At 50.9% G+C, this 22,224-nt stretch overlaps 5 protein-coding genes across 5 annotated transcripts; 1 reads left to right on the top strand and 4 right to left on the bottom strand.

The window, feature by feature from the left end:
* Positions 1-62: 62 nt before the first annotated feature.
* On the bottom strand, positions 63-4,386 carry TGME49_310500 (hypothetical protein). The gene is made up of 5 exons (XM_002364255.2): positions 3,729-4,386; positions 2,963-3,048; positions 2,109-2,219; positions 1,609-1,824; positions 63-923 (listed from the first exon to the last, which is right to left on the bottom strand). Exons 1-5 carry the CDS (start codon positions 3,772-3,774, stop codon positions 786-788), a joined length of 597 nt encoding a protein of 198 aa, XP_002364296.1. The 5' UTR covers positions 3,775-4,386; the 3' UTR covers positions 63-785.
* A 172-nt stretch (positions 4,387-4,558) lies between these two features.
* On the top strand, positions 4,559-8,165 carry RPL27A (ribosomal protein RPL27A). The gene is made up of 3 exons (XM_002364254.2): positions 4,559-4,755; positions 5,575-5,802; positions 6,139-8,165. The coding sequence occupies exons 2-3, from the start codon at positions 5,638-5,640 to the stop codon at positions 6,415-6,417; spliced, it is 444 nt and encodes a 147-aa protein (XP_002364295.1). The 5' UTR covers positions 4,559-4,755; positions 5,575-5,637; the 3' UTR covers positions 6,418-8,165.
* Positions 6,968-10,272, bottom strand: TGME49_310480 (flagellar/basal body protein, PACRG family protein; the record flags this gene model as incomplete). The annotated part of the gene is made up of 7 exons (XM_018782628.1): positions 6,968-7,181; positions 7,361-7,478; positions 7,973-8,018; positions 8,540-8,638; positions 8,811-8,929; positions 9,281-9,471; positions 9,998-10,272. 7 exons carry the CDS (start codon positions 10,270-10,272, stop codon positions 7,061-7,063), a joined length of 969 nt encoding a protein of 322 aa, XP_018635565.1. The 3' UTR covers positions 6,968-7,060.
* A 1,726-nt stretch (positions 10,273-11,998) lies between these two features.
* On the bottom strand, positions 11,999-13,455 carry TGME49_310470 (cytochrome C oxidase subunit IIb, putative). Its single transcript, XM_002364252.2, has one exon. It carries the CDS (start codon positions 13,352-13,354, stop codon positions 12,779-12,781), a length of 576 nt encoding a protein of 191 aa, XP_002364293.1. The 5' UTR covers positions 13,355-13,455; the 3' UTR covers positions 11,999-12,778.
* A 1,714-nt stretch (positions 13,456-15,169) lies between these two features.
* Positions 15,170-21,983, bottom strand: TGME49_310460 (Rab6). Its single transcript, XM_002364251.2, has 9 exons — positions 20,457-21,983; positions 19,784-19,890; positions 18,898-19,057; positions 18,323-18,373; positions 17,815-17,875; positions 17,097-17,136; positions 16,394-16,462; positions 15,879-15,930; positions 15,170-15,572 (listed from the first exon to the last, which is right to left on the bottom strand). Exons 1-9 carry the CDS (start codon positions 20,470-20,472, stop codon positions 15,499-15,501), a joined length of 630 nt encoding a protein of 209 aa, XP_002364292.1. The 5' UTR covers positions 20,473-21,983; the 3' UTR covers positions 15,170-15,498.
* Positions 21,984-22,224: the final 241 nt, after the last annotated feature.

The raw sequence follows: 22,224 nt of genomic DNA, 5'->3' as shown, positions 1-22,224 counted from the left end.
TGGAAGCGCGTTTCCCGGCACTTCGTCCTTGAAAGGCGAGAAGGGAAAAAGCGAAGGAAAGCCTCAAAAACAGGTTCATTTGAGTGTTTAGGCCCTTTACAAGCTAGGTCTTTCGGTTTCTATAAACTACCTTTTGATGGGGAGCATTCCACGAATACTATCTGGAAGATCAGTTTCGAGGCAGCGGCAGAAACAGTGACGACACAGGCGCAACAGAAAAGGGGGCACAAACGCCCACGAGGTGCAAAAACGAAAGACGGGAAATCCGCAAAAAACGCGGAGGCAATATTCTTCTGAGATTGTGGTCTCGAAATCTTTGGTCGCACAGTGTTGTGGAGCAGAATGAGAGAAGTCGATTCCTGCAGCGATGAGCTGCTGGTCGCGGCAGTCATCTCATTGCGAAAAAGGGACAGTCCTTCTTCTGTCTCACTCGGAGATCCTGAGCGTTCGACGCCTCGAGTCGTTTTTGAGAGACGCCTGTAGAGCCACACAAGCGACTGGAAGGTCCCGTCGCTTGCTGGGATCGCTAGCGCTCTCCCTAAACCGTATGTTGGAGCGGAGACACCCTACATCGTGAGCCCACACGCAGGAGGCTTGAGAATCCCTACTGAAACGTCGGAGCCAGGTCAAACGTCTCTCTTCCCCTTAGCAAGAGTCTGACTCCTCTCCTTAACAAGATCATTTGCTTCCTCGTCTTTCTCCAGTTCTGTGTCTCCGTCGTTCCGGCGAAGTCGCGGTGTCTCCAAAACGAGCAGAGACGGACCTGCGCTCCAACGTCTCTGCGACTATGTTTTCCTTTCTCGGATGGTTCCTCGTCTCGTCCCGTAGCCTCCGTGCTCGCCCGTCTTCAGGCGCTGCATCGCTTGTCGCGGATACACTAGGAGTTTGCGCCGCAGGTCGTACTGCGCGTGCACGGGGTTCGGCTTCATCGACAGAGAGACAGCACAGGAGATTGCAGATGAGATTCGGACAGCTCACAAAACGCCGCCTTTTGAGAGACAGTGCAGACACAGTGGGTGGCAAAAGCAAATGGAAATTAACTTCTTTTGGCTGCGCTCTACAGCCGCGCACACACGCGGAAAACCACGTGGCCAGAAAGTAGAGAAAAAGACAAGCGACCATCCAGGACGATTCGAGTTGCATGCATTGGTTTTACGTATAGACCAAAGGGAAGCGAAAAGAAGCAGGAGAGAGGCAATCGCGCCGAGAAAGGGTGGAGACGGAGATGGCACTAGCCGCGAGACTGAAAGACGAAACATACCGGGAAGCTGTCTTGAAGCGGAATTTCACCATTCATACACTCAGAGAAAACGCATGAAGAAGTGGCTGTGTCACTTTCATCGGTGAGTCTCTAATGAAGATGGACCAGAACAACAAGCAAGGGCGCTCTAGAACAGTCACTGACACAAATACATACATACATACATATGTACATATATATAGCTTCAGTAGGTGTACCCCATACAAGCGGAGAGAAGAAAGGGAGAAGCGGCGACGAGCAGGGGAGCCAGCAAAACAAAAGGCTGGCCTGAGACATGTGGATTCGGTAGAGTGAATGTTTAGAACTTGCATGCACACGGTGCCTTTTGCTCGGGCTCTGAGTCTCACCTGTATTCGTTCTTTGAAGGCTTTCAACTCTTCCTTTATGCGCGGGAGATTTTCTCTCAAGGCGCGGAAGTCGTCTTTGCCGAGAAACATCAGAGGCCGCTGAGCAAAGTCTGTCACACACATAACTGTCCGTGTTGCGCTCCTCTCCTCAGTCTCTCTCAGAGCCGAGAGGAGGGACGACGGCGACGCAGCCAGCGTTGCAGCATCGGGAGCAGGCTGTGAAGACACAAAGAAAAGAGAAGAAAACCTGCTGTGAGACAGCGAAAAAACAACAGGTGTACGTACACCTCTTCTTGTAAGAGCAGAGCCCCTGTAGGCAGCGAAGAACGCAGAATGTGCTGAATGGGGCAGGTGCCCGATGTTCTTTTCAGTAAGGGCTACATTCGAGGAAGCACTCTGTATAGGTGTTTGGGGAAAATTCTCCCCGAGAAGAGAGGGCGGTGCAGAAGACCTCATTCCTGTCCAAAATCAGAACTGCTTGCAGAGGGAAAGCGCCGCACTTTAGCGAGAGGAGGAAGCCGCGGAAACGGGCCGCGAGGCCCACACCAGTCTGCTGGGTCGATCGTGGCAAAGGCGTTGAACACGAAGAACTGCCGTCCCCACGGCTCGATCTGAAAAAAAAAGAAAAGTGCAAAGAAGGGATCAACGCAAGAAGCGAGAACGAAAGCCGCCACCTGGAGCTTCCAGTGTACAGACACGGTTGGGAAGACATCTTGCTGGGTCAAGGATCGTGCCGGAGAGTGCAAAACCAAGAGATACGAAAAGAAATGCAGTGGAGTTCGAAACAGAACAAAGCAGAGCCCGCCGTGTCACGGAGCATAGAGCCTAAAGAGTGAGATCAGTATTGAGAAAAATAGAAAGATCGAGATCTTCCAAGAAAACAAGAACTGAAATAACGTGCAGAACCCACACTCACGTGAAATAGGTCTAAAGGATCTCCAAAAAAAAGTTGTCCGTGCACAAAAGCATTTGGTCCGTCTGTTCCCATTTTTCCGATTAGTTGATTCGCGTTCAAAGAGTAGAACTTAAAAGGATCAAACACGGTCGTTTTCTACGGGCATCAGCGCGAAAGACTCACAAAGTGACCAGAGAGGTGGCAGACAATGCATTCTCAATCTCCAACTGTTTGTCAGTTCGTTTCCCAGGAGCCGCATGCGCCACAAAGTCTTACGCTCTCTGCCAACGGAAGCAGTGCGCGAAGGAGAAATTCGACAAGGGAGTTGCAGCATTTAAACCGCATTCGCGCACAGAGATAAAGTTCCAATTAACTGCCCTTTCATATATAGATCGATACATGTGCATGTGAGTGCATGTGTGGACATGCATTCGAAAATCAATGTGTTCGACGACTTACAGGATGCAGAGGAGAAGCGTCCTCTGGAGGCCAGTTAAGAAGATTCATGCGACGGAACATAACCATCCGATGAGTTCCCAGTTTCGCTGAAGCAGACAAGAAGGAGTACCTTCACACGCGTGACCTCAAAAGCCGAAAAAGTGCAGAGGGAAAGCGAGGCCAACAGGCGAAGTGAAGAGAAGGGTACTGGAAACTCAGGCGTTTCGTCTCTGTGCTGGTTTCTCCTCTTCCATCTTTACTCTGTTCTTCCCTCTCGTCTCCCCTCTGGTCTTGCTCTCTCTCATTCGCTTCGTCCTTTTCTATCGGTCGCCCCGACACCCGCAAGTGGCTGTTGTGGCGAGTGGAAGCCAGAAGGCGTCCGCTTCGCCAGAGTGAAACAACGACTCTGCATCTTCTTTCTCACTCTTTCTTGTGTTGTTCTCCTGCCTCATTATCTCTCCCTTCATTCTTTTCTTTTTCCCCATTCTGCGGTCCCTCTTGTCCCCGTCGCCACCCTTCCGCCGAGCGAGAGTCGTCAAAGAAAAAATCCAAGTCAGAAGCAAACATCTGTGCCCGAGGTCCTCTGGGTTTGTCACTCCCAGAAGAAGCTCCTACGCAATCCTCTCTCTGAGGTGAAGATCCCTTCAAGGACGAGGGTGCTGCCGACACTCACACCTAAGGACTCGCTTGCTCTCGCTGGCCTCGATTCTTCCTTCTATTTGCTTCAGGAGAGAAGCTAGGAGAGAGACGCAGTCTGTCGTGGCAATCTTAGTCTGGCCTGACTTACGGAAGGCGTGTCGCGCACCAGGCGGCTTAATGCGAAAGTTGCCCATCTTATCGACAGAAAAAAGACATGTCGTCGAACATTTCCTCGTTCACAGAGTGGAGACTTCTTTGTTCTTTCGTCGAAGCGAAGAAGGAGCCTTCTACGCAAAATTGTGGAACAGGCGTCGGCGCGTCTGCCTGGGAGGCCCTTTTGCCTCTCGGCCTGATCTGCTCGAAGATCAGCGCCAAAAGAAGTGCTTGCCTTGAACAGAACGGATCACAGAATGAGGAAACTCACAGGTCTGTGTCTTATGGAGTTAAGCTGGTCAACTCAGTCGCAGCTGCTTCATCGGGACCGAAACACCTAGTGACCCCAAGTAAACGGAGAAGACCGAGCCGATGACCCCATACGTTTGCTTCTGCTGGTAGGCTGAAGGGGCAAGATTCGGCGAAGAGGCAGAAAGACAAAGAGAGGCGAGTAAAAGAGTGTGCAGGAGACGGGACGGTCTTCAGAGTTCAAAAACCGGCCGAAACATGTGCAGAGGGAAACTGGTAAGGAAAGACCGTCCGTTTGTCAAACACGCGCAGACTGCTCTGTTACGCTGCGAACCGGAAGCAGCGTAGAAGAACAAAATGCTGGCACGGAAAGGAGAAATGGAGAGAAACGAGACTTGAAAAGTGAACGATCCACTCGAAAAGGAAAAAACCCGTTTGCATGCAGAAAGCTGGCGGCTTTTTCTGGCGCCGTGCATGCCTTCGCTGCTTGCATGTGTGCAACAGGGTCTCCGAGCCGAAAGTCGGCTTTTCAAAGGACAAACGCGGCTGCGCAGAGACACGCTAGAGAAAAGAGATGCTGTGCGGGGTCTGGTAAGTTGCGCCGTAAAGCTGTGTTCAGAGGCTGCTGGGGCGGCTGCTCAGGCAAAGATGATTTCCGGCGGGGTCTCTACCTCCTTTCACCCTTGCAGAGGCGAGTTGTGCGCGGTGTACGTACACCTCACAGACCGTGATCCCCAGTTGCTTTTGTTGGTTTTCTTTCGGCCTTGTTCAAGGTAAGCGCCTTTTGTGTGGTCTTGTATCACATTTGCGCTCGTCACGTTTCGTTTCTCCCGTATCCCCACTCAGAAAGTGTCGGGCAAATTCGCTGCATACGAGTGCGGGGCTCGTAGCGCATTTTTTCTCCCCACGTTCTTGCAATTTTAGGCGTGCTGAGGAACACGGTTTGCCCATCGTCCCGGTTTTTTCTTTGCTTGTCGCATCAAGAGGTTTGCGAGGTTTCGCTGGTGTGCGGGCGATCTTTTTCTGGAACGAGATTACTTGCTTTCGGGGTCGAAGCCAGAGAGTGGTGCTGGGGCATGCTATTTCAAAGACACCACCGGCATCTGCGTTCTCGATCACGGCTGGCGGATGCGTCTGTTCTTATGCCTGGGGTTCAACATTGAGATTTGGAGGGGGCTTCCGTTGTTTTGACTGGAGACTTCAACCCAGAAATACCTGTATCGGTCCGTACCGCTATGCTGTTCGCGAGGGCAGCCAGAGCCCGGACCGCTGTCGCCTGACATCTTATTACGGGGGTTTACTCCAAATTTTCTTCCGTCGTTCCTCCTTCTTCCCTTTCATTCCAATTGCACTTCGACTCCGTCGTCGGCCTGCGCGGCGTGCACTGTGCATGCGTGTGGTACCATAAATTATGCTGTCGAGTCCTCCCGGTGACTGTACCCCCCGCAGTGTTTGTTCTGTCCGTTCTGACGAGCTCGTCGGTATCAGTTTTTCGTGATTTTCACCTAGGTGTATATGTAGGTGTTCTGATTCTAGCCTTACCACACAGGACGGTATTTCTGCTGCGTTTCCCACCTGCGTATGCCTAACAGGCTCCAACATCTACTTCCCGGATCGGCGGGCTCGTCTTCGTTTTTCTTCCACCGTTTTTCAAGATGACGACTCGCTTGAGGAAGACCAGAAAGAGACGTGGCCACGTCAGCGCCGGTTACGGGCGTGTGGGGAAGCACCGCAAGCATCCCGGTGGTCGTGGTAAGGCCGGTGGTATGCACCACATGCGCATCAACTACGACAAGTATCATCCTGGTTACTTCGGAAAGGTAAGACTTGTTGAAATGCAGACGGACGACACGGGAAATTGCGCGGATGGTATTCTTCACAGGAACGGTACTCGCGTCGGCACCGCAAGCCGATAAGTGTGCGTCACTTGTTGCGAGAGTTCGAACACGGTGTAGTGCCTATATGCATACGTATAAGGACTGAGACGTATCCAGTGCAGTAGGAGTTCTGGGGGAAGGGTGCAAGTGGGAGGAAGGTTGGCTAGTTGTGTGTGGTGCCGCGAGCTTTTTATTATGCTTTTCATTCCAGAGAACCCTGTAGCAGTAGGCCTCGAAGACAGCATGTAGCGCTTCCTTGTCTCTGTGATTTTCGCTCAGGTTGGTATGCGCCACTATCATCTGTTGAAGAACCAGTACACCTGCCCGACTGTGAATGTGGACAAGCTCTGGTCCCTCGTTTCCCCAGCGACTCTGGAGAAGGCCGAGCAGAGCAAGGACAAGGCCGCCGTCATCGACGTGACCAAATCCGGTTACTTCAAGGTCCTTGGGAAGGGTGACTTGCCCAAGATCCCCGTCATCGTCAAAGCCCGTTTCTTCTCCAAGATTGCGGAGAAGAAAATCAAAGCTGCGGGTGGGGCATGCGTTCTGACCGGCTAAGTTGAACTCTGTCACACTCTATCGTCTCGTACGCTTTTTTGCCACTGTGTGTCGTTCTCCGGAACCAGACGTGTTCGATTCTGAAAACGAAGGTCAGTTTCGTTGACTGCCTTGAACCCTTCGCAGAATTGAGAGCACTGACGCGCTCGCGACGCCCACGAGTTTTCGCAGACACTGGATATACCATGTGATACGAGGTGCGGCCGATTGTCAAAGGCAGGAGAGAATCCGTTACGAGTGATTGGTAAAGAGCACAAATCGATTTGCACGTAGGCAGCCCAGAAGCTTCGAAACGAACGGCAGGGATGATAGAGTTGAAGTTTACCTTCTCTCGTGTTAAGCATTTGCGGCGTCAGAGAGACAAAGAAGCCACAGGGGTAAAGGGCCACTCTGGAACAGTCTAAGTCACGCCAAAGCTCCATCCATATATGCTGTGGGCTGTAGAGGTGGTAAGGCTGAACCACTGCCGAGCTCAGGGATGTGTTGCTATCGAAGCACCATCAAGTACAAGCGCGTGAGATACTTTCACGTAAGAAGGCTGAACTGTAGCGGATACGGAAATCTTTCAGCCTAGTTGTTTTGCTCATGTCTTGCCGGAGGTTGAGCAGACATGTGTACCACAGTGTGCAACTAGGGTGCATTCTCAATTGGTAACGCAGCTCTCATAGGTTGGAATCATGTACTTAATGTTGATGAAAGCATCGGGCCCTCCATGGAGTTCGAAGATATGCAACGTTTCTTCAATCAAGTCACCGAGGTCGCACCTGCAGCACAGCCACATGCGGGACAATGAAATCCGCTTCTTCTAGATCAAAGTTTACTCCGAACCCTCAGAACGTCTTTCTGAGTGGAGTACTGATGTGTCCCGCATCGAGGCGCGTTATTTCCTGAAGCTCTTCACAGAAGCAAACCGTAAAATTATGGGTCTTGAAGTAATGCTTACCCTCGCTTCTGTCCGTAGCAGATCTTATCGCCGATGTTTCTGTGGTTGTTGATGAACAAGTTGAAACACGGCAGAATTTGCCTGTAGTACGGCAGAAGTGCTTTTCCAATGTCTTCACCTGAACAATCGATTTAGCATTTACACGCATATACCCCGTATATCCTACCTGGGCTTATGATGTCCTGATGTGTCGACGAAAATGTGTATATCCCCATAGTTTCCGTAGAATCTCATGTGAAGCGCATGTCCTTCATGAGGCCGGAACTTCAGAAGGGGAGATGTGCCTTGTCATCCGCAGTGGAAGTATCGTGCCTTGATTCTTTGGCTTATTGGAGAGAAGTGTTCTGAAAACTTGTCCGTGGCTACGATTTGTTCCTTGGAAACGGGTTTGTCAGTTCCTTTCGAATTCCCTGAGTGTCCTGGATTTTAGCATGTGTCTTCAGATTAACACCAGACACTAGGGGGATGAATTCCGGACATTGTTCCCAGTTACCTATTAGAGTTGCTGTATAGCACTCGTGGTGGCGATCCACGGAACCACTGTGGAATTATCCGAAGACCAGATCAGTGTGCTCCGCTTCCTCCCATTCCTTTGCACCGTACGAGGCATACCAGAGAGTACGAGAGCTTGAAGAATTTTCAGAGTTGTTGCGATTACCTGCGAAAGAAACAGCGAAAACCAGAGCAAATCAGACAACGACGAACCGGTGCCCAAAGATATTGTTGGGATTTGCTGTGTGATAGGTGGGTCACAATGTGCTGTTTGGAACGACGAGATATGTTGGCACTCTATGCTATCGAATACGCAGGAACAAGTGAATGAATTTCAACATGTTTCTCTGTGCTGTGAAACTAACAAGGATCCACTGCTGTGCGCAGGTCTACTGTTTTGCTTTTTCGTGAAGAACTAAATTCACAGCATCTCGCAGCAGACAATTTTAGTGGACGTACACAAGATCAGTGCGCAGGGAACTTTGTATCAGCATAATTCCAGCACGCACTACTTGTTCTGTCTCCGTGCGTATGCATATTATGTTCACTGGAGTTTTTCAGGCGTGTAGATCTGTCTACAGAGAGCAAGCGGTGAAGAAAGAATTGGGGTAACTGACAAGCAGCAAACAAGTCTTGTGGAGTTCCCCTCATTTCCAGAATTCTGGGCGTGAGGGAGCGATACCTTACTTCTCTATCCCGTGTATCAAGAGCTTTCTTGATAGGTATCACTAACTGGGGAATGGCAGGCAGTATCTTCTCGGGGGCGCCGTGGATAAGGTCATACACCTGTATGTTTGCGCAAACATTTTCAAGTGCTGGAGAGACGTTTACAGAGACCAGGTTCGACAGTCAACTTTGCACGAGTACCATGATCGTGTTTATAAGCTGGCTGAAATGGTGTCTACAGGCTTCCGTGCTCGCACCAAGATTCGTTCAATGGCCACAAGCAGAGACTCACCCCCTGAACGGCAAGGAATCTGTACGGATCTTCTTTTTCTCGGATTCCGTCAAAAAATAATGGCAAGAAATACTGGTAGTCGAGCAAGGCAAAACCTGTCTTCCACAGGACTCGGTTGCCTGGCACAGTCCAAGCAAACATGATTATGATGATTAACCAGGAAGGGCAGTAGTCAAAGGCTCGGCATGCTGCCGCGGCCGGCCTCCCCAGAAATGACACACCGAGTTCGTTTCCAACTTCATCACTTGTCTCCCCCCCTGATGCCCATATATTGATTTTCGTGTATTTAGCGACTGAGAGAGAACCTCAGAGACGATTGGCAGGCAGTTCTTAGACCGTGACACCAGAATCACTTGCCTACAATGGCGTCTGTGGACGGGAAAACGAGCAGCAGTGAGTGGTGAGTAGAGCATTAGACCGAGTCCGACGAAGAATGTAATCTTGCACTCTCTGTATGAAACCCGACTCACCAGATGCACCGTGTTCGACAGCAACGGGCAGGTCTCCTCGATGGTAGAAACGGCGAAACTGGGAAGGTTGAATTGGCCTACGACAGTAAGCCTTGGCACGAGGAGGCAGAGGGGCATGCTTAACCTGCCGCATCCATCGTCTGACCGCAGTGGCATCAGTGTGTCCACCGGAACCTGAATGAACATGTGTGCTGGGAAATCGGCGGTGTTGACGCTTTGGGTGTCAACAACACAAGTACGTTGTAAACCCATGAGATTTGTTGACTGTGAGTATGAACTTAGGTCTGTTTTCAAGAGGGTACACAAGGCTGTGACAATAACAAGGAGAAATTATGGCAGGCTGAACAAGTCACAGTGTCAAAATCGTGATTCATACACTTACGTTTATGTTTAGGGTTTAGGAATCTTTACCTGTGGCTTTTCACTCAGCAAACGAGGGGAACCATACACAGTACCCATCGTCACGAACAATAGGAATTTGTGGATGTCAACCAGGTTCGTGCGAGATGCGGATACATCCAGTCAAGTAACATTTTCGAGGCAAACTCCCATTCGCTCAAAACGTTTGTGGGCAAGTGAAGGTTTTGCGAAGTGAAATGCTTCCTTCCCCGTAGTTCAACGATTCTAGGTAGTTGAGTTCTTTCAACCAGTCCTTCACAGACTACTTCTCTCGACCACGGGATATGTTAGTGTTTCTACAGCTGTTTCTGCGTGGACGCACCGGCGCCTTTCCTAAGAAATGTTTTTTCACGAGAACTGAATCGAACAAGAGGCGTGGTAATTGCATGACTAAGGGCAGCCTCCACTTGATTCTTATTGAATGAACTGGGATATCCTTTCTCCTTTGGGAAGTTGCCAAACGGTGACTCGGGATTCACCGGCCAGAGTCCAAGAGCCTTTTCTTTGCTGTTGTACTCGGGGTCGACAATCTTCTTCTGAAAATCTGCTAGGGCAAGCTCCGCCCCCGGTGCCAGTCGCTGAGTTGCCTGCATTTTTCTTCTCTTCGCCTCTGCACCTTCTGAAAAATATCAGGACCCAGGAAGGACTTCAAATCTCCGCGGGCGCTTGCTTGTTTTGTACCCCACAAAAAGAATAGTTTACAAAGTCCAGGTGGGGCCCAAGAACAGACAAGGGCTTTCAGCACTGAAGTAACTTCTCTGCATGCACTCCCCAAAGTTCCTTTTGTTTCGCCGAAACATTGATTCGCTCCGAGTATGGCACCACGGCGAGGTATTATACCGACTGTTTTGTGCCAAGAGAGTGAGTGAACGATGTCAACTGAGCGTAAAAGCTCGAATAGCAGGTGTCAATTGCCTTCTTCATTATCATGTTGCGAGCGAAATCTACAGATCGCTTAACTGTGCCAGACGGTTTATCTGTTTGTATTCGAAGCAAGCAACAACAGCGTTCGCAGCCAGTTAACTAGAAAATCCAGGAAGGTTTTTCTTGCTTTTGACAGGACTCACAATGACAGAACAATCATTTTTACACCCACCTTGAAGTACTGGGCAAATTCGTTTGTACTTCGGAAATGTGGGGCACAAGTGCATCTACTATTCATCCGAGTAACTCAGGTCATCCGGACTGTCGCTGCGTTTCCCCTTGTCATCCGTGCATTCGCGAACCGAAATTCAAGTTCATATTCACCAGATTCAGAACCGTGAACGTATGTGTGACGAAAATTCCGAAAGAAGAAGCATACTTCTTTGATGGAATGAAAACATTCGTGGCCGCGCTGTACTAACTCCGCCTGAGCGTTACCAATAACGTAGTCAGCCTCGGCGCTTTTAGGCTCAGGTCGTTCCTGGGTGTCCGAGAACCGACCGTAAGAGGAAGGCAATTATGGTCGTCGAAAGGAATACACTAAAAGTGGAAGAAAAAGTGGACAGAGTAGCCTTTCTCGTACGCAGTGCACCGTACAGTGACACCAGCGAAGGCTCTTTGAAAGCCTTCCTACCGGAAACGTCCAGAGTTTCCACGCAGGAGATGTCGGTGAGCATGCCACATTGGTTGCGTTCTTGGTGTTATATACGGATTAATAATTCCAACTGCTTTGCCAGCGAAGGGACGTTACGCCTCAGATGTTCGTAAGCGGAGAAGATGGCTCCGGATTTTCTGGTAGGCGCACCCAGTGTGTTTGTAAAGAGCGGCACACTGTTCTCTAGTTGATCACGTGTTTCACGGAAACCCGGTACACCTACCCGAATTTTTGTAGACGGTGAGAAACGGGGTCTCGAAGCGTGTGATAACGCTTGTTCTCTCTAAATGAGAAGACTACTGTCCGAGCATAAGCAACAAAGCTGTCCTTCAGTTTTCGTTTGTGGCCTTGAGCCAAACTCCAGGTCGTAAAGTGCAGATGCAGTCGACGCGACGGCCGCCGCCGCAGTGCAGTAGATCCCGACCCCTTCTGGTTTAGTGTTAGCGCCTCACCGACAACTCCCCCAAAATTTGAGCATCTAGCTCTACAGAAGTCTCTAATTTATCCAAATTAGCACGCTACGAGACATCCTGAAGTGCTCAAGCGTCTGACGGGTGCTCGGAGCCAGCTGATCTCCCGCTGTTTTCTGCCACAGCATCCCCCCGATAGAATACACGCTCTGCGGGTCGTGTCAAGCGTCACTGTTTCGCATTTCCTATGTGGTAGTCGGAGGACGCAGAGACGACCGGGAAGAACGCCGTTTGGCTGGGCACCACACTTGGGCTACTTGACATACCAAGCTGTGAAGAAATGTAGTGAAGAATATGTGAGAGTCTACCACGTGTCCTCAAATGGCCGTCCTTCTTCAGGGCTTGCCATCACATTGGCAGAAGTAATTGAGTGTCTTCAACAAAGGTATTTCCCAGATGCGCGATATTTGTGTACTAAGGAGAAACGTGGATAAGCAGCGCACGCAAACAATGAACCGGACGGACCGAGACAACGTTCAACAGCAAAGGAGACACGCGAAGAAAATCCTGCACGTGCTTTGCAGAACATGTTACTTCCAGAGCCCGGAAAAAGCGCGTCTATGAAACGTCGTAGCAGTTTTCGCAAGCCGTTCATCCCAACGTTGCGATGCAACTATTTGTTGTTTCCTGCTGATCTTTTCCGATCTCTCTTTGTTCAAGACTCCACTGAGGAGGTTGAACCCTCGTGACTAGCTGTCGCGGTCATCCCATCATAGCTTGCTACGGACTGGAGACATTGGAAGCCCTCCCGCAGGGCTTCTCCATGAGACACCACACCGTCTCAATCTGGCCACTTTACCACAGAACGAATGGTCACCGCGAAATCGGAGGATTTTTCTTTGAATGCTGTTTTTCAACAAGAGTTGCCTGGTCGTGTGCACCCACGTCCTCGCGGGCTTGCCCTCCTTCCTCGCGCATTTCTCACTCCACATAAGAGTTTTGTGCTCTAACCAGAGACGACAGGACACAATTGTGCGGAATGTGGGACCGATTATCACTTTCTGGCCTGGTCGTTCACGAGTGTCCGAGCTGCCACTTGAATACCAGTTCTCAGTCTTTGTACCACTTCTTTGCATGCGCCGCGTAGGTTTCGGGGCTCACGGCTTCGATGACGATGGGCATGAACCCGTGGAGCGCTCCACAGAGCTCTGAGCACTGTCCATAGAAAACGCCTTCTCTCTGGATGAAAGTGTTGATTCGCTGCAGCCTACCCGGGATGGCGTCAGCCTTGATGCCTAGCGCAGGCACAGCCCAGGAGTGAATGACGTCTGTGGCGGTAATAAGAAAGCGAATGTGCGTACGCGTCGGCAAAGTCAGGCGTTTGTCGACTTCCAAATTGCGGAGCATTCCCGGCAACAGATCCTCATCTGTCACCATGTTAGACTGGAACACGTAGTAGGTGGGAATTTTGTCCGGGTCATCGAGGTATTTCTGGGGCGTCACGTAGTCCGCAGCGGCCACATTCTGCAGAGGCGTTTCACCCTTTTTCTGCTGAGAGTTAGCCTTCAGAGACTGCAGCAAAACCGACGAGTTCTCCTCGCGGCATCCCGCGGGACGACCTGAGCTGGTGGCGGCGCCCCCCGGGGCCGCACCCCGCCGGTTCCAGAAGGACCGGAAAACATCCATGGCGAAGTCGAGGCTAGGAAATGGTAACAGAGGTCGCAGAAAAGACAAACAAAGAGACGGCAATGGAAAAGTTCAAACAATGCACGAGAGGAAGCGACTTTCTCACCCTGTCTGAATGCGGAACCACAAGCTGGAAAGGCGCACAGGACTCTTCCTCCGTGTCGCAACGTTTCTCTCGAACGGACGCATGCACATCACGAGCACGTTTTCAAAAGATGCCGCAAACCATTAAAAGTTTTTGTCCTAGTGAGGCAAGCGTTTTTTTAGAAAACTGTAGAGAGGTAAATGTGGCATACCTAGATGCTGACTGCAACAGAGAAGAAAATCAAGACAACAAGGGAGCAGCTGCTTCCAAGAGAGCTGCCGTAGGGATGGATTCGCCACCACCCGGCTCCTGCGTAGCAGTGTGCGTAGAAAGTGTTATCGCTGCAAGTAAGTTTCTTGTTTCCTATTGTCTGCAAAACCAAAAAGCAGAAAGACGCGGCGCAACAACCCCCGGCTGAGAACGGAGTTTTTCTTCGCCCGACACCCTGCGGGTTTGGTGTTGCAAACATGGAGCCGAGGGACGGACACTGATATCTATCGATAATATGTGCAAGTAAACGGGGGACAAGCGACACCTTCGTTTCAGTCTAACAGAACACTTCTGTTGCTAGAAGCAGACCAGGTGAAGCTCACAAGTCGTTTGCTTCACTGTCCGTCCGTCCTCAGAAAACCGCTAGACCGGCATTCGCAGACTCCCCATTGCAAAAATTGGATCTGAGTATGAGCTCGGAAGGGCTGCACCGTGATGTTGATTCACGGTTTAAACACAAAATCGGCTCTCTTCAGCTTTTCTGAAGCGCATCTGGTGAAATGGGAACAGAGGCAGAAGCCACGTAAGATTCGAATATACGCTTCTGGTCCGAAAAACAATAATATATCTTGATATAGCATACTGTCGCCTAGGATCCTGAAACTCGGCGTAACACGCCCATCGCTGTCTCCGCTGACAGACTAACGAACAGGGCATGGTGTGACAACATCTGCGAATGATACTTCCCTGGTTTTTCTCGTGTGTTCACGTGAGAATAGAAGGCTGGTAGTATGACGTGGAAATCTTGGACGCCAATTATACACTCACGACCGCGCCAGAAAGCTGTTTCCACCAACACAAAAAATCTACCAGTAAATTTTATCGTGGATGCTGCTCGGCGTCGAACCTAGAGGTCTTTTGGCATGCCTGCTACACTTGCCACGAACTAGCTGTATTCTCTGTTTCTTTCGTGTTCCCTGTGTGCAGAAATGATCCCTGATAGCACTGTTTCAGAGCAATTGTAGAAATCACGAGCTAGAGTGCGCATTGCTTCCAATCTGCGCAGGCGGGACGATAACAGAAACCACCTCCAGTCGGCGGCTCCAGTTATGAAATACCGACAGTCAAGTTCTTGATGACTACAGCAAGCACACCACCAGCCGCCTGGACTGCTTCTTAAGAGAGCTGACAGTTTTGGATTTCAATATCCTACGCGGCGTCCTACCAACATCTAACAGGTTATATCAAGGTATCCAGAGGTGTGGAGAAATTGCTGGAAAGATGCGAGGTGTGTTTCTTCTTCATCGTTTGCTGAGCCACTCTTCGCATCCATTAGAGAGCGTACTCTAGACGGCTTAAGCAACTTCCCCGGCAGCGAAAAGCAGAAAGACACCTTTCGTTCGCGCAAAACAGCCGAGTTACCGTGTTTTATTTAACTCAGTTACTTAGCATTAGGCTTGATATTCTCTAACAGCCGATCTAAAATCAGTTGTTTGTCGTTTCGAGAGGTAGTGATACTGGCGGTGAAGAAAAAGGTTCAGCAGCCGCCAGAGCCGTTTACACAAAGAATGGTTTATGTCCTCGACAAGCACACAGGCGAAAGGTAGTGGAGCTCTTAACGCTTACTTTTAAACCAGAAGTGTCTACTGAAGAATGCAGCGAACGGAAGAAAGACAACGCATAAAAACAATTCCGCTGACGGGGTCAGACGGAAAAGATGGCGAGACTTAGAAAGGCAGTTTTGCCCGAGGACAAAGAATGCTCCGTACAGAAATGTAAAAGAAAGACTGCCCCATCCAGCGGCGACAGACGCGCATTTAGAGACGCAAGAGATTCAAAAACTCTGCTTTCAGCAAGAGCAGGATGAAGTCTTGCTCGTCAGATCTTGTTGCTGAGGAGTTGCGTTCAGCTGTACGTCCACCACTGCACAGGACACGCACAGAAATCCGAGAAACATTTCACATGAAGTTAAACTGCACGTTTCTCCACCAAGCCACCGGTGAAAGAAAAAAGGAGAGAAAAGTTGAACAATATTCCGCAGCTTCTCCCCACGACTTCGGTCAACAAGAGTGAAGCGGGGAAACGGCAAAGACGAAATGCTGTGTGCATAGACGGAAAGTGACGTAACCCGTGGCAGCCCGATAGTCTGTAATTCGTTGGAAGACTCCCAACTGCTGCGTGCGCTCGTGCCGCCTCCTGAAAAATTCCCATTTATGCGAGAAAACCTACTTTGTGCGTCGCTGGCGGTTTGCTGCGTTTCAAGGCCTGGCAGCGCCGAAGCCTGCAAGAAAAAAGAAAAGTCAAGACCACCTGCCACCGTTGAAATAACGAAACGACAAAGACTCAACCGTCCACAGTTCCAGCCCTCATTGCACTTCGTTGAAAGCCTTGCAAAGCATCAGTTGTCATCCATTTCTCCTAGCATTTCTTGCAAACTAGACACATATCCAGTTTCTCATCAAGACGTCATTAGACACCATCGACTCAGCCCTGCACTCCCAAAACGCATTCGTCCGTATACGGGAGTCAGGGGACATCTAACGCTATTTAGCACGGGAGGGAACACCAAAAGTGGAAAAGTACACAACTGTGCTCCAGACCTCACACCCGGCACCTGTTCACAATCCCTCTTGCGCGGTGTGGGTGCAGCTGAGGGAAAAGCCTCGATTTGTCCTTTCCAGTAGAAACACGCAAACCGCACTGCATGCAGCTTCTTTCGACCTCCTAAAAATGTTCACTCTCACCAGCTTCCGAAAAAGATTTTTGATGTTGTAGCCCGCCTTTGCACTTGTCTCGACAAACATAATGTCGTGCTGAGAAACAACGGCAGAAACCGCCCACAAAGGAAAAGTCAGACGGCGCGAGGAACTCAAAAGAAGTGGTGTCTACACCACACACACACACAAGGGATCCAGCTAGCGCTTCACACCAGCTTCCGCCAAGCAGAGAAGGCCGACAGAAGGTCCTTTCCATGGTGTTTGGACGAGACTGTGAGACACCCTGTTGATCACTTGCAAGTGAATTTGGACGCAAACCCCCGATGCATGCACAGCACCGAAAAATCCGGCTTGCAACATGAGCACGTATCCCTCCCGTTCGCTGTACGCTCTATCGCGCTTCGAATTCAAACGGCCCCCTTTTCCAGAAGAACACGCAAAGACTTTTTGCAAATTCATCGACCTCTTTCCGCGCCGACAACGGGGCTCTCTTCACGGCAGAAGCCACGCAGTGTAGCAGGTGATCGCCCTCAAGGAGGTGAAGAGAAAACCGGCACCAAGGTGACGACAACGTTCGCGTAGGTTTTCCCGCGTACTTGAAAAAACGCGGGTGCGGATCGAACATCATCAAACGGAACTTGAGGGTGTCTCACGCGAAATGGCACAAGGCCGATACCACATCCTCTGTCATTCGTGGCATCTTCTTTCTTACACACACACTGTCACTCACCTCTTGGGCCTTCTGGCGTCCCTCCTCGTAGGATACTTGTCTGAAAAGGAAGGCGAAAGATAGAGACGAAGCAACAAACGAATTCCTCGACCCCACAGAAAGGGGAATTACCGACGGCGGAATGTGACACAGAAGCCACTTAGGAAGAACAAGCGGGCTGCCCCCACATGAGGCAACATCGGGCAAAAATCCCGAGTTCTCCACCGCGGAAGAGACAAAGCCATGAGCACCAAAATGGAAAACCCCCATTTCCCAAGAAATCACTGCCGAGGCCTGCATGCAGACGCCTGGAAACCTACAGTGCCTACACCGCGTGTCTTCGCATTCTGTGACCCACAAACAGGGACGAGGCCACAAAACATATGCACACACATACGAGAGCCTCTCTTTGCGTGCTCTGACTTGGTGACATCCACAACATAAACCGAGCGTTGCGAGTCGTAGAAAAAGAACGGATAGCAATAGAGGATACAGACTCTACTAGTGCACATCACTGCCACTTGGCATTGTCTCTTGGAGCAATCTTAGCAGCGATTTGTGATTTATCTTCTATTGGCCTGGCACAGGTATAGTAACTGGAGGAGTCTTCTCTACTCCTGCGATGCATGGATGAACACCAAGATACTTGGACGGGAGATGAAAGCTACCGATCCACGAACCAAAAGCAACTGGAGGACGCGGCAGATGAAAAGCACGAACCAAATGCGCGATAACGAACCTTCTGTCTGCAAGGTCAGTCTTGTTGCCGACCAGAGAAATGATAACATCATTTCCGCGTTCTGAAAACACAGCGAACAGACGAGCTCCTCGAGAACTCACAAAAAAAGTCGTAACTAACCCGAGTCGCGAGTAAATACTTAAAGACGCAGTCCCACATTTGCAGTCTTCCTCAGATGCAGAGACCGCAGAACACACCGGCTGTGATGGCTAGAAACTGCATGCAACGAAAAATCGAACCTCCCCATGTAGCTGCAGGCGATTCTCTCGCGCGACACGTCCCGCATTCGACTTCCCGTTTCCAAGCCATTTTTTAGCAATCCCGTTTTAGCATTCTGACCCCACAACGACGCAGAACTATCCGAATCAACAGGGGGGCCTTCACATCAGGGCAATCTGGCAAGAAATCGTTTCTCTTCACAGTCTCGGGCTCTTCAAAAAAAGGCATCTTCTTCAAGTCCAACAACTTGTGACGGAAGAGTTTTATTCGCCGCTATAGAGCTGCGTACCTGCTCGGACATCCTCGATCCACTTGGTTGTATTGAGGAACGAGGCTCGGTCTGCAGAGAGAGAAAACGCAAGACCATGTCGCGAAAGAAATGTGCGGAAGAGACCACCGACAAGAAGAAACGCGCGGAGTCTAGAGTGTCACCACCCTTGGTGTACCCAGGAAATTCACTCTGCGAAAACTTGAACACAGTTCTAGGCAAAGGATTTTCCCCAGGCGACGATCCGTGAGTCACACACAACGAATGACAACATTACGCAGCGGTGTATCTATACCATCTTTTCGCATTTTGAAGAGTCCCGGCCCTTTCTCTATATCGACGCCACGAAGTCACTTCCCTGGCGCTGCCCTCTCGCTTCATCAGAAAACTTCGGACATTTGCCGCATGTGTGGAACCAGCATGCGTGCCGTTGGCTACATCCAGAAACGATTGATCCTCCCACTCATTGACTGCATGCAGACCTCTCTCTGTAAATTCAGAGGAGCTGCGCCTGCTTGGTTTACTGTGCCGAAGTCAGGTCTCTGTGTTCAGGAAGTGTGGACTTCTCGCTCTGGAATCATGAACTTCACACTCACTTGTGATGTCGTACACGACCACGGCGGCAGACGAGTCCCGAATATAAGACGGAATCAAGCTCCGGAAGCGCTCTTGGCCCGCAGTGTCCCATAACTGGAGACGCACAGTTCTGTCTTCCAGGTACAAAGTTTTGGACAAGAAGTCGATGCCGATCGTGGCCTGGAGACAACAAATTTTGGATACGGCGATGAAACGATTCAACACGCACAGACTCCTTCTCTGAACGGGCCGGCGGCCTCCCCTCCAAGCCGAACATGCGGCGTGGAGACAGCTACTTCGAGTTGGAGAGCCGCGGCCGAGCAACGCAGAAAGGTTCGGTGGAAATCCTCCACTTTTTACTACTTGCAGAGTTACAGGTTTCGTTCCCAACCCTGCTGACTGTATGCACTCCGCATCCTTCTTATCCGGGAGCTCTGAGTCTGCGGTGGCCTGACGGAACAAATCAAGTGCTGCTGTCTTCGTTCAGAAAGTCACATCGAGGTGAGAGGAAGGCCCTGTTTTCCTCTACCACTGCGTTTTTCGGAGGACGATAGGAGCAACGCCACAGGCAATCAGCTCTCCTCTGAGAAACGCAGAACTCTGACGAGACGACTTTCTACGTTTGATAGTCCATTCACTAGACTCCACAGGAACGAAGGAAAGCAAGATGGAACGGCGTTCATAAAAATCGGAAGCTCGTGGAGGCGGCGCCACCAGAACACTACAGCAGCATGCGGGTGTAAGACTACGAGGACTGAGGACGCCCATTTGTGCATTTAAGTTGATCCTGTGTTCCTTTCGTTCGACCGTGACTGCTCGAAATGGCCCTGTCCTTCGTCAGGTCACAGCTTCCCGACCATCCACGGGGAAAGCGCAGCCCTGTGTCACGCTTTCAAACAGGCTCACCTGATAGTTGTTGTCAAAGGTGTCGTACATGAAGCGAGTGATGATGGAGGTCTTGCCCACGGCTTGTTCGCCGAGGAAAACAAGTTTGTATTTGTTCAACCCCGCAACTGCGTGGAGAAAACGAGACAAAGGAAGGAAATCGAGAAAATGCGCTGACTGTCCGTGCTCGGGAAAGAGTTCTCGTAGAAGCAGATTCATGAAGTCGCAATATCTCAAAATATCGAAACCGAGACTCTCCGCGACACCCCACCTCCGAGACTCCACTGTAAAATCTCGCCACTGTCCCTGCGAGGAGAGAAAGGCCGAAGCACGGAATGGCTCGCTTTGGTCCGTGTTTGTCAGCCCAGTCTTAGAGGTTGTCTACAGGACTCAATAAAAAGAGACGCGACTACCTCTTCGTCAACTGCAGGCCACCGAAAACACGAAGAGAGCACCTCTTTCGACTGAGGAGACACCGGCCGAGAGAAGTCCAGAAAAAAAGGAACGAAAAGGGATCCCCGTGGAACAGAAAGTCTCCATGTCCACTGCAGACATGGCACAGACGGCTCGATGAAGAAAACTTGAAGAGCCCGAATCGTCAACAGGGAGTCCCCAAACGTCAGTTCGGCAGAGCCTTTCGTGCAGTTGCCTTTCCATGAAAAAAATAAAACTTCGAAGCGCGCCTTCCACTCACCTGTCGCCTCCGCCATGTTGACGAGACGCCTGGGGCACCACTCGCTCGAAACGAAGGAAAACAAGTCCCAGAGACTTCCTGAGGGTTTCTCGCGAACCGAATGTCCTTCCAGGACGCGGAGAGAGGTTTCAAGGGAAGTGTGAGAGCGAAAGACTGCCGGGCAACTCACGAGCGACCGCTCTGACGCGAACGCGTGGTGTGAAATGCGAAGGCTCCCGAGTGTACAGACACCCCGAAGATTTGTCGGAGAGCGAGCAGAAAGGCACAGCCCGGCGGGAAAGGCGACCACCACAACCAAGCGAACAGAGGTGAGCCAGTCTGGGTTCCACGTGATGTCAAAGCCGTGGAGCACAGAGGGAGGACCGCTCAACAGTTGCTAGACAAAGACTCGGACTCGAAAGTGAAAGAAGCGGCAGTTCGGACGGTCGCAGCCAGTGGGGGACAGGAGCGTGGGGTGGGAGCAACTTGAGTCTTTCGAGCGATGATGTTTTGAGTCTTGGCGACAACAGCGGTGAAGCTAGCCAAACAAATTAGACGGGAAACTCGTGAAAAGGACGAGAAACGTGTGTCCAGACGCGAGCCGGGAGACGCCGAAATGGATATTTTGACTCAGAGAGAGGAAACGAACTTTCTGTGGTCGTCCAGCAACCAAGGAAGAAATACAAGCCGTCGCAGACGAGCGAAACGCAGCCGCTCTTTGACCCGCGAGACTGCCCCCGCAGCCTGAGAAGCCAGGACCCGGCGCTCGCGGTGTAACGTGAGATACTCGCGACAGCTGAGTGCGTGTTAGATAAAAAAACCGAGGAAATCGAGGAGAGACGCGAATGATGTAGAACGGAGGTCCGACTGAGCTGGAGAAGAAGGGCTGGAGAGGGCGCGGTCAGAGCGGAGGCGGAAGAACTCAGAGAGACGCCTTTTTGGGTTTAGGAAACGCCCGGTTTCTTGCGTTTGAAAGAGGGTCTTTCACGACGGAGGCTACGCAAGATGCAGACAGTTCTACCAAGCGTTTTGCTGCGCGAGAAGTGGGAAAAGAAGGAATCGAGAGGAAGTGCGGCGTCCTCGACCGCCTTGCAATGCGCGCTCCAGGGAAGACGTATCCACGACCGAGCGGCAAACAAAAAGTTGAAACTCCGCTGTCTTACTTTGCGAGGCAAAGAAATCCACAAAAGCCTTTCAGCGCGTACGCAAGGGAAGCAGCGAGACAATCCACGCGACCCAGTGCAGTCGACGGGGGAGTTTCTTCGGGACACCGGATTCGCTGGAACCAGCAACACCCGAGAGAGCGCCTGACAGAGAAAAGTCTGATGTCCAGAAGGAAGAGGTGTGTGAAGTAAAAACAGAGAAACAAGGAAAGGAAAGTGTGTTCACAGGGCGTGGCAGCGAGAACGCACCGAAAACGACGTGCCTTCTATTTGCGCGCGCCAGCGACAAGACTGAATCCGGAGCTGGCCTGCAGTCTTTCCTCCCAACTTTTGCATGGACGCGGCGTCTATCGTTCAAACGACAATGCACGCAAACGATCCGAAGAACAAACAGAGAATGGTGTCAAAGCAGACGAAACACACCCCCGTTTCCCGCCGTAAACACATCCTGCGAGACGAGCCGTCTTTGCGAAAAAAGCACGAATGCGGCTGTGCCGCGCCTTGCAGGTCTAATGTTCGCGGCAGAGTCAGACCAGTTTTGGTCTCAGGGAACAGGGGCCTTCGCCTCTTACCATGACTTACGAATCCACGAAAAAACGAAACTGTGTCGCGAGGAAACATGTCGT

This window comes from Toxoplasma gondii, chromosome XI (genome assembly GCF_000006565.2).
Source record: "Toxoplasma gondii ME49 chromosome XI, whole genome shotgun sequence".
In the NCBI taxonomy this organism is placed as follows: Eukaryota; Apicomplexa; class Conoidasida; order Eucoccidiorida; family Sarcocystidae; genus Toxoplasma; species Toxoplasma gondii.
Note: the sequence above shows the minus strand (reverse complement) of the source record. Positions and strands in the feature narration are given on the sequence as shown.